This window comes from Apodemus sylvaticus, chromosome 1 (assembly GCF_947179515.1).
Source record: "Apodemus sylvaticus chromosome 1, mApoSyl1.1, whole genome shotgun sequence".
NCBI lineage: Eukaryota > Metazoa > Chordata > Mammalia > Rodentia > Muridae > Apodemus > Apodemus sylvaticus.
In genome coordinates, this window is record NC_067472.1 from 117944931 (window position 1) to 117961827 (window position 16897).

Here is a 16897-nt window from a genome sequence, read left to right on the forward strand (position 1 = left end):
GGATAATTAAATGATACTGGATTTGGAAATGATATATTGTAGGCTCTAGAAATAAATGATACTATTATCACTTGCTGTAATGATAAAAGATACTATAAAAATGAAGACTTCTATGTAGTAGAAGCAGAAACAATCATCTCTGTCCTTAGCTCCATCTTTTGCATCTCTTATTAAGCACTCTCTTTTTCTCTAAGAAATTTCCAAACTTGAAGTTCAGGAAACCATGACATTTTATTCTTCATGTTTCCATGACAACAGCTATCACAGAAAAAAAGAAACCAACACATATTAAGCACTATGTATTTTGTTACAAACCTTGACAGGTGGCCTATTTAATACAAATACAGAGACATGCTCAGAACAGTGACTTGATAGCTATTTGATTATAACTTCTATGAACACAAATTGATTAATGTTACACATCCAACATAAGGTAACTTCTTAAAACTCCACTTCAAAGTAATTGAAAAGACAGGAATGTATTACAAGTATTGGCATATATTTTGTATATGTATATTTGTATTTGTATATATGTGTGTGTGTGTGTGTGTGTGTGTGTGTGTGTGTGTATTTCCACCACATTGATTCATTTTCTAATAAAAAGCATATCCCTGGTCGTCTGGAATATTGATGCTGACACTTTTATATCTAAAGTCAGCTAGGATAGTGTGTTAGATATATAGTGTCTGTGCTTATAGATTAACACTCTGACAATTAATTCAATTGCAGAAAAATAAGTGGGTTGTTGGAACGGAGCATTTCAATCTTAACCATGCTCTGAAAGTCAGTGCTGCCATGCTTTACAGAGATGCTTCCCTCCTATGTTCGAGATTCTTGTTTTAGTTCACCTGCATTTTCCAGCCGTTCATTTGGAGTTTCTTGTGTTCCTTTTCTTCCAGCATTGGAAGAAGTACTATTGCTTGGGGGATGGGGGAATTCAGAGAGGTAAAGAAATCACAGGGACAGGGACAGCTCAGAAGCAGCTGAAGTTAATGCTATGCACAATGGTAGTTGCCAGAATATGAGAGCAAACTGTGTTCAGCAGTGCTGGCCAAGGGGACAGATAACACCAGTGGTACAAACACACTTCAGGAGCCACCTTTTTGCAGAATCACATCAGGACAAATTACCCACGTTGAACTACATTAATGAATCTGGGGAAACTATTCCATATTTATTTTTCTCTGGCTTCAATTTGATTCTTAAGGACTTTATTTATTTGCACACCATCTATCCCACCTTTCCCTAGATTTTAATATACTCAAAAAGTTGTGTGATTATCATTACAATTAATTTTCTAATGTTTTTGGTTTTTCCCCAAAGACAACCAATCCTTTCAGCTATCATTGGAAACAGTATCAGGGAGTTAGTTCTAAGGTCATATATATTTGTAAATTATATATATATATACATATACATTATATACATATACATTATATATATATATACATTATATATATATACATATATACATACATACATATATATATATAATATCTCATCTCAGAAGATGGTCATGTTTGGACTCCTTTAGTTCAGTAATAACCAACTCAACAGGAAAATAACACATTAATAATTTTTGTTGATTACTTGTCCTGTGTTAGGCACTGTGCTAAGGGTTTGCACAGATAGCATACAGCAGTGTCGCTCGTGGTTCTGAAGAGAAGTGCTTGGCAGCAGCTTGCAATTGATATCCCTGCATCCTGCAGAAATCCAAGAAGTTAGTTTACTATGACACTTAACAACATGCCCCTTGGCATCAGGACTCGTGAGCGTGAGTCCTAGCTCTGCCTGCTGGTAGCTGTATGAGCTTTGGAAAGTTGATAACTGTCTTCAGAGTTGGGTGAGCCCATATTACTATACCATGGTTTGGACTCTTGAGGGTGGGTACGATTCTAAGACAAATCTATACCCCCAAAAAGAGAAAAATCCAAAGAACAGGAAATGGTAAACAATTTTTTGTACGGCGTCTAAATCTTAGTGTTAAAGAAAAGAACAGTAGTAACATACCTCTTTTCTCTCACCTTAATCATAATTAGAGCTAATGCCACAGCAACTAAAACAAATTATTTAATAAGAAATATCTTAACCTTATTTCATATTCTTTTTTATAACAGGTTGAATTGCTTGTGTGTTTGCCTTTTTGAGCATAGCATTGTTAGGTCTGGGATCACCACTCAAGTCATTTATCTCTCCACAAACAGTTCCCAGGGGCAGTGGTGACAACACAGTAATTGATTAACATAGATTTGTGAAGTGGCCCAATGAATTACCTTGGTTGGCAGGTAAAAGTACCTCCTGCCAAGCCTCATGACCTGAGTTTGCTCTCTAGGACCCATGATGGAAGGAAAAAATTGATTTCTGAAGAATTTTGTTGCTGTTGCTGTTTGTCTCCATAAATGCTTTCTAGTATGAACATATGTGATGTATATACACATACAAAATAAAGAAGTAAATGTAACTTCTGTCTTTAAAAGCATATATTGACCCATACATCAATGAATATATATATTCATTGGATGCAATTATGGCTGGGTGGTTAAGAACTCTAGCTGCCCTTCAAGAAGAATGATACTCAAATCTCTGCACCCATATTTCAGCTCACAACCATCTGTAATTCCAGGTCCAGTGGACCCAACTCCTGGTTATGGCTTCCAGGAGTACCACATAAAAGTGATATACAGACATACAAGCAGAATAAACACTCATACATAAATTAACAAAATGTTAAAAATTTAAAACTATATAGAAAATATGTAGTAAGCGCTGGATGGTCTGACCCACACTTGTGACTCCAGCTATTCCCAAGTCTAAGGCAGGGTTTGGCAAAACCCTGGGTGAGAGAGAGAGAGAGAGAGAGAGAGAGAGAGAGAGAGAGAGAGAGAGAGAGGAGGGAGAGAGAGAGAGAGAAACAGAGAGAGAGACAGAGAGACAGAGACAGAGACAGACAGAGAGAGAGAGACAGAGACAGAGATAACTTGTATCAACAAAACAAATAGAGAAAGCAAGAAAGCCATGCATTCTAAATTTCATAGTTACTAACCAGTGCTCTGATGTTTTAAGAGTCACAAGCATACAAAGATTAAGAAATGAAAAGTACTTAAGAATCCTGGGACTCTATGGTGCTGATACAAAGGAGGCAGGGAGGACAGGAAACTAAAAAGGTTTCCTCATTGTGTGTGGAATATATATATATATATATATATATATATATATATATATATATATATATACTGTATAGAGTAAAAACTAATCTTTATTGTATATATAATCTTATAATTTGTTAAATATGAAAGCCTATTTGAATTCTGAGAGGGAAGTGATTACTTTTTCATAAAGAATTACATTTTGCAGATCATTGAGGATCTTTAATAATTTTTCAAACTGTATGTACCTATACGCAGATAATAGAAATACATTTAGGGTCATTTCAGCAATTGTTTAAAATTCTATCTTAACCTCAAGTCAAATTCCTTTCATTTTTTTTAAACTCAATTTAAATAGAAACTTTCAAAATCAAGCATTCTGACATGATTTCATTCAAATAGTTCAAATATTTATTTTACATGAACAGGCCCAGGCATGGCAGAAAAATATTAAAAGTGCTCATTTCACAGCATTATGCCACTTTGCTTCTGTAAGATAAAAAAAAAAATCTATGTACAGTAAAAGCACTGTGATTGACAACACACAATGATCTCCACTCGAAACCAAGTTGCTTCAGGTAGCATGTGGTGAGATAATATTCCCAGTGCAAAGTGCATGTGTTTTATGTACAGAATTAAGGCCACAATAATTTCTATGTGAGATACAGCACGGGTTGAGTGCAGCCAGAAACACACTGGATTCACGAGGTATCTGCTTTTAAACTGTTATTTGGTCATTGTGTGTTCAGAAACCTTTCAATGTTGCCAAATTTTCGAAATCCTTACATTTCATTATTTGACCCCCTTAAGGAATCACAAGCCAGTTTATGAAGCTAGAGTCTTAATAATAATGCACATGGGGAGGAAAAAGAAGAGACGACTTAAAATAAAGCTGGTGGAACAATCTGTTACCTTTTGTTGTGGTTAATCTTGAAATCATAACTGATGTTCATGATTCTACTCTACTGTTCTCATTCCCTTCACTCAGTTGCTTCTAGCTCAAGGTTCCCATACAGTAGTGGAATTCATATTTTATTCCCATTAATGTGAATGCTTGTTTATCCTTACAATGTGATACTGCAATTATTCCAGCAAGCTGTCACTATGCATGGAAACAGCAAAAGAATCCCAGGGAGCCCAGAATTCCAGATATATACCTCTGTGACTCATTTGTTTTCAGCAATTCTATCTCCCCTTGACCATCACAATGTTATCCTGTCTGTGTTAAGTATCTTTCCTACATGCTGGTGTATGAGCATAAGTGTTCAGAACTAATAACACAGCTGCTGAAAGAAACTACATGGAATCCTTCCTGTATTCACTGGGTAAGTATCAAATCTCCCAGTTATCTAGAAATTTCAAGAAGCAAGGAGAAGCACATATTTAGAATTTCTCATTGAGGGAAGGAGATCCACTCCAGATTTTATCTTTCAGTCTGAGGCATCCACAGCATCAAATACACTAGCATTATTTTAGTATTTCTTGTATCTTAATAACATATATTGCATTCCTGCTAAAATACAGCCACATATTTATTTACTTAAACATGATATACTGAAAAAAATGAGTACCCAGCTTTTTCCTTGATGTTTCTTCTTCCCTGACCCTTGTCTCTCTTCTGGAAATTCTTTATTGCTTTAGTGAAGGGTGTGCAGTCTACACTCCAGAAATGGAACAACTGATTGATTATTTAGCTATTCAAAATAAGTACTTTATTCACATTCCCTATTTTTCTTAGCTGAAACAATTCTGGGCATTTTCATATTGTTTTGTTTGGGGCTGATATCATTGTCAAGTAGATATCTATGAGCATATTAATGTCTACTACAGGTAGATTTTCCAAAATGTCAAAAATTGAGTCATGAAGGAGTGCCTTCAGATTCTCACCTATCTGGCCTTAAGCATACAGTCTCAATTCTATTTACTTTATCATGTCAACACAACAAGGTTGAAATGATTCCCAGGATCCTTCTGCATTTATTAGGTACAACTTGTACTCTACATTCCCTACAAGTACAGATTGATATGATTACATTTTTCTTCTTCAGAGTTTCTTCAATCTGTTTTAAAACTTCTTTTAACATGATAGATGATAATTATAAACATGTGCTACATTAAGATATTTGGATACATACACGTGTTATAGTTAAATTAACATTTCTATCTTGGGCTACATTTGGGCAATTAAAGCATATCTCTTAGTTTTTCATGAACATGTGGACTACAATAACCATACTATACTGTAGAACACCAGTGTGGATACTTGTTTGAAAATATGCTGTTTTGTTTCCTTTTGAGTATAGATCAAGAAATGTATGGCTGAACCATGTGGCTGATACATTTTCAGATTTTAATCAGATCTTGATTTTGATTGTCATTGTTGTTACATAAATTTTCATTACTATCAATATGAGTTTCATTTTCTTTGTTTTCACCAGCATTTCTTATTTTCCTTTCGTGTGGTTAGCTACTCTCATTAGAGTAGAATTACATCATAATGTGTAATTGTTTGGCTTTTTCTAATGGCCAGTGATGTTTTACATTTATATTTTTATACACTTGTGACCATTGGTACTTTATCACTAAAAGAGCATCTCTTCAGATCATTTTTATTAGATTATTATGGTTGACATTGAGTTTTTAAGAGTTCCAATTTACTTTTATATTAATTTTTATCAGTGAATAGTTTGAACAAATCTTTTGCATTCTATAGTTCATCTCTTCATGTTGTTGATTATGTCCTTTGGTGTGCAAAAGCTTGAATTTGATAGAATCATATTTACTGCTGATCTGTTCTCTATCCACCTCCTGAGAATCTTAGCAACTTGGTACTACTGTTAACAGCTTTGCACATGAGCATTGAATCCATCCTGACTGTGCCTTACTGTAAATGATTCAATTTAGGCATCTTATACTAAGGATCTACCCCTTAGGTTCACCTCTATCTTAACAAACTTAGGTTGCCTACCTCATAAGACCTGTATTTGTATGAATATAGTTTATTTGGAAGGTTAACAGGAGAACATCACCAGAGGAATAAGGAAATAGGGATGATTCAAATGGAAAATTACCACTATAAAAACTAGATTCTTAGAACCACTAGGAACATTACACAGAACATGTCTTGGAATTATCTCTTGCAAGCCAAAAGAAATTTGGGGAGCATTGATACTTCATTCCTGTTCTTATGGGTGAGGCCTGGTTCAAGGTGAGTACTTAGATGTTTCAGGACTATCTGCCTTTTGTGTCAACTGTATCAGAGATAAGGGTACATGCTAAGGGGAAAAGAAACATAACACTAACACGTGGGTGTGGAGCTGACAGAAACAATGAATGTCAAGGGAATATGAAAAAAATCTATGTTGTAAAAGTTGAAGTCATTGTGAGTATTCTGTGAATTTTAAAGGAAAATAGTTCTATTAAAAATGTTACCTACCTGCAACATTTCAGCAGCATGGTCCGTTGTTTGTTTTTTTAATCAGTGTTCTGCCACCTTCTTGGTCAGAATGTGTGAAGTTATGTTTCCTTGATTAATCAAAAATGCTTAAGACTGACTATTTCCTTGACCTAAATACTGAGTGAAACAGTTGGTGCAGATGGAATGCATTCTGTCCAGTGCTTTACCTCCTTTCTCAAATCAAATGTAGACATGAAATGTAGAATCAAATGTAGACATGCATTTTGAGAAACGTGGTTGTATTGTCAAAAAATAAATCCACAGTACTAAGCAAATATCAGAAATAAGGAAACAGCATTTTTAATGTTTTATTTTTCACTTTTGAAAAATATATATATCTTACACATACAGAGCAGTCCCGCAGCTTGAGTCAGAGGAAGCTGAGAGAAAGGCACATACAGGGAGCAGACCTTCCCATACAGTGTTCAGTTAAACCAGCATCCAGGGCACAGCAAGGGACAACAAAGCCCAGGCTGCCTGTGCACACGACTCTGAAGAGAAACATCACAGACAACCCTTAGGTCTGCCATGTATGAAGAAAATAGCGTTTCTATTTAATAGACCTATCAGACCACCCAGGAACAAATTGACACCTGAACAAAGACACACTAGGGCAAGACAAATCCCCAGTTAGCTTGACCTCTGCCTTGCTCTATTATTCCCCTTCTCAAGAAGACCAGTAGACCTTTGTTGATTTAAAGGAATCTGGGCTTATCAGGGCTGTCTGTGTCCCTGAGTGACTTTGCTCAGAGATAAAACAGCATATTGCAACACACTAACATTTTAAAAGCTTGTAAACACTGTGCTGACGGTGCGGGGAAAACACATAAAGAACATTTGCTGTTCCTCTTTGACAGGAAACATACAGTCATATATCTTTGGCTTGTCACATGTGCTTCCCTATCCTGATGCTTACCCAAAATGGTAATAAGGAAAAACTGAAGCACGATTCATGAGGGTCATGGGTTCTTTCTGTCATATGCCCGCAGAGGAGACTTCTAGGATTTGGCACAGCCAGAGCAGCTGACAACCTTGGGTGATGTGAGATGGGGCTTCACAATGTCCGGTTCTATAGACTCTATAAGATCACACTCATTTGCAAGTATGTGCTTGACCAGGCATCTTGAGGCTTCATCAATGTTTATGTTTTCCTAAGGGGAGGAAAAACAATTTTCTTTTAATGCAACATTCTAAAATAACAGTCTCATATACAACAAAATGCAGTATTTAAAAAAAAATTGTGTACATTTGTGTGTGTGTGTGTGTGTGTGTGAGTTTATGTGTGTGTGTGTTGCTTGTTTCTCCATGTACATGTTGTACATACACATGTGGACATCAGAGGACACTCCCAGGTGATGTGTCTCTGGTACCTTCACTTTTCCTTGAGACACAATATCTCACTGGCTGACAACTTACCAAATAGGCTAGGCTGGTTGGCCAGTGGGGCTCAAAGATCTGCCTCCCCAACTCTGGAATTAAAGGTGCCTCGGGAGCAGCTTGTCTAGAATTTTTTGCCTGTGTTCTGGGGATCAAACACCAATCACTATGATTATAAAACAAATACCTTACCACTGAGCTATTTCTCCAGCCAAGGTAGTGTTTTTGGTAATTCACGTAAAACTCTTTCTATACATCATCCATTTTTTTCCTCACCCTCACCACGATCTATCTATCTATCTATCTATCTATCTATCTATCTACTCTCCATATCTATTACCTGCCTGTCTGCCTGCCTGCTTGTTTGTCTGTCTGTCTATCTCTTGGTTCTACACAAATGTTAAAATGTAGATTTCATTTTTTTCAAATGGGAACAATATTATTTGCTGGATATATTTAATATCATATTTTTGAATCAATTTTTTCACCTGTTCATGATCTTATAAGAAAAAAATTTATTTTCAGTCTAGCTGAGATTTATAATTGCATAGATTCCTATTGCTTTTATAGTCTCAATAGGAAATACAGGCAACAGGATACCTTTTGCAGAAGTCATTAGCAGTTTAACAAATATATCTTTCTGTCATCCAGCCAAATTATACAACTACCATGTTTCTGGATACCTTGAACTCAGGTAAGAACATGTGACAGTTGCTGGCCAATTATGTGAAACGTGAGAAGGTATGTATCTTACTTTCTTGGTTAAAAGAGAGAAAAGTCATGATTTAATTGCCCAACATCGTTATCATATAAATTCATAAAAATTCTTTAGGTGGGAATCCTTAGACTCTGTTCCAATCAGCTTATTATGATACATGTAGCATGGATAGGAGTTCTGCCTTTGCTATTTGAAATCATTCAAATTAGAAGTTATTTATTATGGCGTCTCGACTTTCCAGATGGAGAGTCTTTCCTTTAAAGGAAAGCATGAAGTCAGAGTAGATCCAGAGCTGGGAAGACAGCCTTCTGAACAGTGTTTGCTACATAGGACTAAGGATATGAGTTCAGATCCTTGGAATCTATGTCAAAGCATGGATGCAGAGGGTATTTAATACTAGCATATTCCTGAATGAAGATGTGAGGCACTATCAGGAGACTTGCAGCACAGTCAGGGGCCAGTTAGTTTGACACTTGCACTGGAAATACAATAAAAAGACCATGTTTCAAACAACACCCAGGGCTGTTCTCTGACTTACCCACAGACACTGGGACATGGCATGGCACGAGCGCGATGCCACCCCATCCCTGCCGTACACACATGGGTGTTCACATAAGATACAAATTTAATGTTAATAATACAACAGCCTTTAAGTTGGAAAAATTGAAGAAACATTTTAATCTAAAATATACATCAGATACTACTTTCTATAAATTGTAGGATTATTTTTTTCCTGCTGGACAGAAATAACTTTCCACCAGGATACTTTTTCTCATGTAAAATTCAGTGAACATCTCCAGTTAACTTTTGGATCACAATTTATGGAACCTTTATAATGTACTTCCAGATATTCCATGGCAAAAGTACAAGGGTTATTGTCTTGTCAAACTATTGACATCACTGCATCATTTTTGTCCAACAAGAACAGAAATTATTTATCCCTAACTTTTTGTTTTACGAAATCATTGTTCTATTTTAAGAAACTTGAATGAAGTTCTAGTACACAAAAAAGGCCAGGGGTGATTTATCCATGATGGTGAGAATGAGTAACCACACTTAGTCTTTTAGGTCTTCACCATGCCAGACAGCATCTCTCACTAAAGAAACCATATATACTAGGGTGGTTTTAAAGTATATGCTAGATATTCAGATTCTGATTTTTGTACCCAGACACCAGGTTACATTACAGAGAATGTCCAGGTCAAGCATCTCTGGTCTCAACATTATGTAAAACTTGTCCATCACCTCTGATTGGTTAATAAAGAATTGATTACCCCATGACTGGGCAGGAGAGGACAGTAGAGGCAGGATGTCAAATCCCAATGAGAGGGTCCCAAGTAGAGAGAGAGGAACAGAAAGAGAAGGAAGGTATGGGGACCATGTGGAGACAAGAGAATTCACCGTAAGTCACAATGAGATGAGAGCACAGTCAAGAGACACACATGGATGGAGCAGATGGACCCAAGACAAGACTGAGATAGCAAGTAACTGAGCATTTATCTGGGCATTAATGCAGGATTAGAATAGCTCAGAACCTGCCCAGCAGAGTGCATCTTTTATTTGGGACCTATATGAGCTAAGTGAGCATAGAAACATCCTGCATTTATTTGGGAGCAAAGGCGGCATTAAGAACCTACCCCAACAAATCTATCTATATACTCCCAAAACCAGACATTAGCTATAATATGTTGGCAGATAGAAACGTTAAGTTTAGAAAGGTTATATAGATTTTCACCATGATTGCAGAGCAGATGGATGGGAAAGCCAGACACCCCATCCCCTGACCTGGACCCCAGCCCTCAGCATTAGAGTATGTCTCTTATCAAGTTGTATTTATTTTCAGAAATTTTCTAATGTTAAAAATATTTATTCTTTTTTCTATTATATATGCACATAAAGAACTTTATTCATGCTCACCCTTACTGCTTTCTCTCACTCCTCCCTCTTCCACAGAAATATTTCCTTTACACACACACACACAATACACACACATACACACACACATACACACATACATACACATCCTTGAACCCTTTCATATCTTTTGCTCTGTGTGACAGACACACTGAGTTTAATTAAGGGTGTTTGTACGATCATGTATGAAAGGTTACTTATGGGAGCATAGACTAGCTTTTCTTTTCTTTTTTCTTTTTTTTTTTTTTGACTGCACTGCTGAAGAAAATGACAGCCTTTTCCCAGCAACCAGCCACTATCACTAACCCTTCGTGGAGAAGTGGGGACCCATGTGTTCCTCCCCAATCCATGACAAAATGCTGCCAAAAGTGGTTTAAAGATCAAATGCAGTAACAAAAGTTCTTTACTGAACATTAGACACAATAGGTAATAAATGCACCTCTTTCTCATTTGTTAAATACTATAAAACTATGTTTACAGAATGACAAAACCTTAAACCTTAAGAGGGCCCCCCTTCATGTATAATATAACTTAGGTATTTTAGCAGTGTTTTAGCATTTTCCCTTTACATACTAACATGACAGTTATATGTAGTTTCATTCACTAATGTACAAATTGACAAAAATCTCTTAATGAGTATGGTTAAATTCAAATATTGGCAAATAATGACAATCATAATGAGGGAATGACCAAAATCAATCATTGACAGCTTAGTTATATGGTCCCCATAAAACACAATATGATGCAGGGGAAATTGTTTTGAAGAATAATATATCAAGTGAAGGTGAATGGGATTAGAATTGGGGTGGGGAAACAAGTGGAACAGAAGGGTAACAGAATCTTCACTGAAGTTGTAAATAGACAGTTCATGGTGATCAAGCCACATCCATTATTTTAACCAGGATTACCTGCTAAAACCTAGGCATAGAGGTGTAGATGAGTATGACCCATTCCAGTCTGGGATTACACACTAGAACAACAGATGTATAAAGTGTCCAGAAAGAGAATCCAGAAGGTAGTTCATTGCAGAGGTTTGAACACTAGAATCTCTGGGAGGGGAAGTGTTAGTAAGTACAATTCTATACAATCTCATTATAGTCAAGACTATAGATAAGACAAGACAGGCCAGGGCTTGATTGGTGATTATGTCAGCATTATCATCTCAGACCATAGGCTTAAAGATGAAGCCAGGAAGTGGTCAGGGGTTCCATGTATTGCTACGTTCATGATATGCATGCTGTAACTAGGAAGGGATATAACAGGCAGAGAGGGTGCTGCAAGTTACATGCTTATCTTAGTTTCCCCATGGGTTTAAATCTTGTGTGAAACCAGGAATGTTCAAAGCATCAAGGAGATACTTCCCCCCGATAGTACAAATGAGACAATTGTGTCCCATTCACTCATGCGCATGAATACTTGGCTCCAGATGATGGCAGTGTTTGGAAAAGTTATGGAACTCTTAAGAGGTGTAGATTTTCTGGATGAAATACATAATTAGTGATGGATTTCGCCTTCTTATAGCCTGGCTCCAAAGCCTGTTCTTTCTCTTTACTTCCTGACCACCAGGCTAGCCCATGCTTTTGTTGCTATGTCTTTCTACTTATGGTAAACCATACAGCTTTTGGAACTGTCCACTAAAATAAATAAACACACTTCTGCTCCAAGGTGCTTTAAGTAATGATATTTTATCACAACAGAAAAGTAATCAATATACCTAACTTTTCTCCTTTCCAAAAGAGAAATAAAAAAAAGGCCTACCACATGCATGATTACAATTTCATCATATTAATATTTAAAACAAGGGAAATAGTTGGAGCATCGAAGTGTGGGGGACTATCTATATTCTCTCACATAAGGCTTCACTTAGCGTCTGAAGAACAGTTAAGTGTGAATTCTGTCAGCTGAAGAAATTGAGATTGAAAACGAGGAATTAGCTAGCTCCAAGCCACCCATTAGTAGATGGTATGATCTGGTATGTAGTCAGGGAAAATAGTAAATAATGATAATGACGCTAGACTTGCTGCTAAAAGGAGGATAAAGTATATAATGTCTAAAGCCAGCTTGAACTCATTTCAACTCTTCAAAACATTTCCCAATAAATACAAGGATGCAATGGACAGGTACTTAGTACCACAATGAAAAAGAGAAAGAGCAGGCAAATGGGATCTCAGGTAAGAAAGATCCTGATTTTAACTGCTAATACTCTTTCAAATATATTTAGTGTGCCTTTTCTTGCTTTCATTGTGCACCACTAGAGTCACAGCCAAGGTAGGCTGAGAAAACAAACAGCAATGTAGAAAACAATAAAAAATTAATTTATTTAGTGGTGTGTGTATGTGTGTATTTGTGTGTACCTGTGCATGTACCTCTGTGTGTGTGTGTGTATGTGTGTGTGTGTGTGTGTGTGGTGTGCATGTGTGTACAACTATGCCAACCTGAGGAAGTAGATTTTCTCCCTCTACAGGGCCTTGAACTCAGATCATCAGGTTTGACAGTAGGTACTCTTACCTTCTGAGTCTCCTCTCTAGCCTAATTCAGAACAAACTCCCCTCCTGCCATTTGTTCCAGGTCCAAGGTGGATGATAAAACTCTGATGGTTGAAATTTGAGTTAAGTTGCAAGCATCACTTCCTGATCTACTCTGCATCAATGCAGGCAGTCAGACTCACATTGCAGGTGACTGTGCAGAAGCAGAACTGCTGGCTCAACTGTAAAGTGCTACCTGGGGATTTTTGTTTGCATATGTGACTCAGAGCAGTAACAGCATCCCAGGAGTATCTTCTGCCTGAAAGGGAATGCACACACTCTGTAATTCCCAAACCACACACAGGCTGCCAGAATCTGGCTAATTCACTCAGACATCTGCAGTGTGAGGTGATGGTGTATTGTGCTGACAGCTTGAGGTCAGAATGCTCGGGCTGGGGCCGCTGCTATAGATTCTCTTCCCTGTATCAGTAGATACAGCAAGAAACAGGCTTAAAACTGCCAGCAAATCATTTTGCAAAAACAAATGGTGTGCATTCTACGGTCAGACAAGTGAGTTCTCCTGCACTCATCTCTTTCTCTATGTCTCTCTCCTCTGTCTCTCTTTCAGTGCGTGTCTCTCCCCGTGTTTCTCTCTGACTCTGTCTCTCTGCCTCTGCCTCTCAGCTCCCCCCTCTCTCTCATAAAAAACAAAACAAAACAAACAACAAAAAACACTTGCCAGCCACATTTTTAAAGGTAAGGAAGACATGGGCCCAGGAAAACTCACCTAGAGCAGAACCTGTCCTGTGTCAATCTGTCATTCAAAAAACAAAAACAAACAAACAAACAAACAAAAAACACAGCTTCCTATGTTAGTCTCCAAGCATTACACAACAGATTTCAGGGTTAAAGTAAAGAGAAAATAGCTTCACTTCTAAACCCAGAGTTCTCGTTCATGGCTATATACACCTACCAAGTGTGTTTTCAAATGTACATTACCAGGGTCCTCCTCTCAGGCGCGGATTCAGTAGGTTTGGCATAGTAACCCACAAGGACATGCTTCTGAAGATTGTGGACTGAGAAGATGACTCAGCTGGAAACAGCAGTTGCTATGAAAGTCTGAGCATCTGAGTTCAAATCTTTAGCATCCATGTAACAGCTGGTTATGGCTACATTTAGAGGGACAAGTATGAATATCCTGGGAGCTCATTAGTTAGTCGGCCTAGTTGAAAAAGACTGAGTTTCCAGGTTAGTAAAAGACACTGTGTTATGGGAATAGGACAGACAGCAGTAAAATAACCTCTCTGTGCCTCTGACAATAGCCTCCACGTGCTTGGGTATGGACACTCATAGACACTAACATATGCAAATACATTCATACATCACGCATACACATTCATGAAGACATCACACACACACACACACACACACACACACACACACACACACACAAGCAACTGTGTTCAGTTCCCCAGGATCCATGTAAAAAGCTGAGTGAGGTCCATGTATGCACAACTGCAGCACTGCAGGAGCAGAGACAGGAGGTCCCTGGGGATTGCTGGCCAGCCAGCCTAGATGAACTGGTGAGCTCCAGGTTTTGTAAGAGAAGCTGTCCTAACGAAGATGGTAGAGAGGTTTAAGGTAGGTACTTAATGTTAACCACTGTCTTCCATGCACACATGCACACATATTCACAGGCAGTTCACCATACCCCCTCCCATGTGTACAAATGCACAAAAATAAAGAAATAAAGTGTGCATCCAATTACACGACACATAGTAAGACATCTTTAAATTCAACTGTCCTTTTATTTCAATTTTGGAACTACTGAAAATATAATTTAATACAGTGTCCTACACTGGTGTGAATATGATTCCCCCATGGAACAAAACACCTAACTATCTGGAGTCTGTAGATCTTTTAAGTTGTTTTAATCAACTTTTTAGAACATCTGTCTGTCTAAGATCAAATTATGTAATCTTTGACCCTCAATGCCAGAGAAGAAAAACAAAACAAAACAAAGCAAACTTTAATAGAAAACACATTTCCTTCGTTAGAAATCAGGAAAAAAATCACTTTCTACAGTTTTTTCAAACACATCAACCTCAAACAAAATACAAGATGTACCAGAGGCTTGAGGTTAGGGCACTAAATTCCTCAGCACTGTGCAGTTTTAATTAGAGCAGGGGAATGCTGAGTAATAGCAAGACAGTAAGAAGTCATACGCAGATAGGAGCTTAATTAACACTTAAGTGCCAGAGAGTTTCCAGCTCTTTATTAACTGTAGTCAATATGAACCCTGGTGCCTGTGTGGTGACGCCCACACTCGTGTCTGCTTTGCACTTTCCTCTCCATATTGGTTTGGGGTTTACTGCCTCTTGCATATCTCAAGCTTTGACCAGCTTCCCTTCCTCTGAGACTTGTCTCACATGCTGTTCTTATGGTGAGTTTTTCACTTACTCTCCAAGGCAATATTGATTAAACGTTTCTGCAGAGAAAATTCAGTTCATAGAATGTTCTACACAAGATCCTTTAATATTAACGTTCAGGACCTGGCACTGGCCTTCACAGCCCTGCATTTTCCATTTGCTTGGGAAACGCTTGGCCAGTTTTTACTTATTTCCATATTAACAGTCCCAGCACTGGAAGCTTTGTACTCTACCACAATTTCTGAATGAGAAGGCATGTGTGGCATATAAAGAAAAACTACAATTTACCCAACTTCAGTCTAAGAATCATGGGAAGAGCAGACTGAGCTGTATCACTACTAGATTCGACGCAAAACAATCAAGCTGTCAGCACAGAGAAATGGCTTATAGAGAAGTTTGCAGACACACTCAACTATAGGGACGGTGTTCCTCTGCAACTGCTTCCCCTATCATCAATGTACTCTGCTTGTCTTACTGTCCTTTACTTTCAATTTGTTTTTTTTTTTTTTTCATGTGCTATGGATTTAACTCAAAGCATCTGGCATGCGAGGCAACTGCTCTCCCACTGCAGTCCAACTTCAATCATTTTGTGTGCCTCCCTACAGCCTCGAGGCCTTATATTTCACAGCTCTGCTCTATTACATGCCAGGGAACACTTCCTGCATCACCCGGGCTGCCATGTACCCCATTTCAGCCTTGAAAACACCCTAGATTTACAGAGTAACCAAACACTAGGAGGAAGGGAAACAAATTGTCACTACTTCAGCCTTCTCTGATACCCCAGAAACTTTAGGCAAACATAAGGAGCTATGACTGATAGGTATCAATAGGTTACTGACTTTCACAACTTTTGCTGCCTACTTGCCTTGTTTCTGAAAACATTATCTCTTCAGAGTGGCTTTCTGTCTCTTTTGTGAAATGCATTCTCTGTGTTTTCTGACTTTTTATAGCCACCTCACTTGACCGTGAAGACTGTGCCTTTCTTTCCTGTTAGTAGTGCCCCCAAGTTACCATGCTTAACTATGATGCATGCTCTGTGCTACTGACTTCCAACATGGCAAGAGTGCTCTAAATCATATTGCCCAACATCACTAATCCCTATGGACAAGTAACAAATCATGTACCATTTACACACTTGTCCTGTGTCAGCTAAGTCAATGGTCCTGAAGAACCTCGAGAAAACTGAGATTGCATCATTTTCTCAGAATTATCCAGCCCACGAATCAAACTATTCACATGACCTAAAAACATTTCTATCAGGGCAGCACGGCAGGCGGGCGGATTCTTACACCACTCCTCTCTGTAAGTGCTCTGAAGCCATCAGGTTTCAGCTCTCATACCTCATTGCTCTACTGTTTTGTTTGTTTGTTTGTTTGTTTTTGTTCTTTGTT

General features: G+C 37.9%; 1 protein-coding gene across 1 annotated transcript in view; it reads right to left on the reverse strand.

Moving 5' to 3' along the window:
- Positions 1–6886: 6886 nt before the first annotated feature.
- Positions 6887–16897, reverse strand: part of Rab38 (RAB38, member RAS oncogene family) — a 70573-nt gene continuing 60562 nt past the window's right edge. The window contains exon 3 of the mRNA XM_052177647.1: positions 6887–7754. Coding sequence (XP_052033607.1) covers positions 7602–7754 — 153 coding nt within the window. The 3' untranslated portion in view covers positions 6887–7601. The remainder of the gene's footprint in view (positions 7755–16897) is intronic.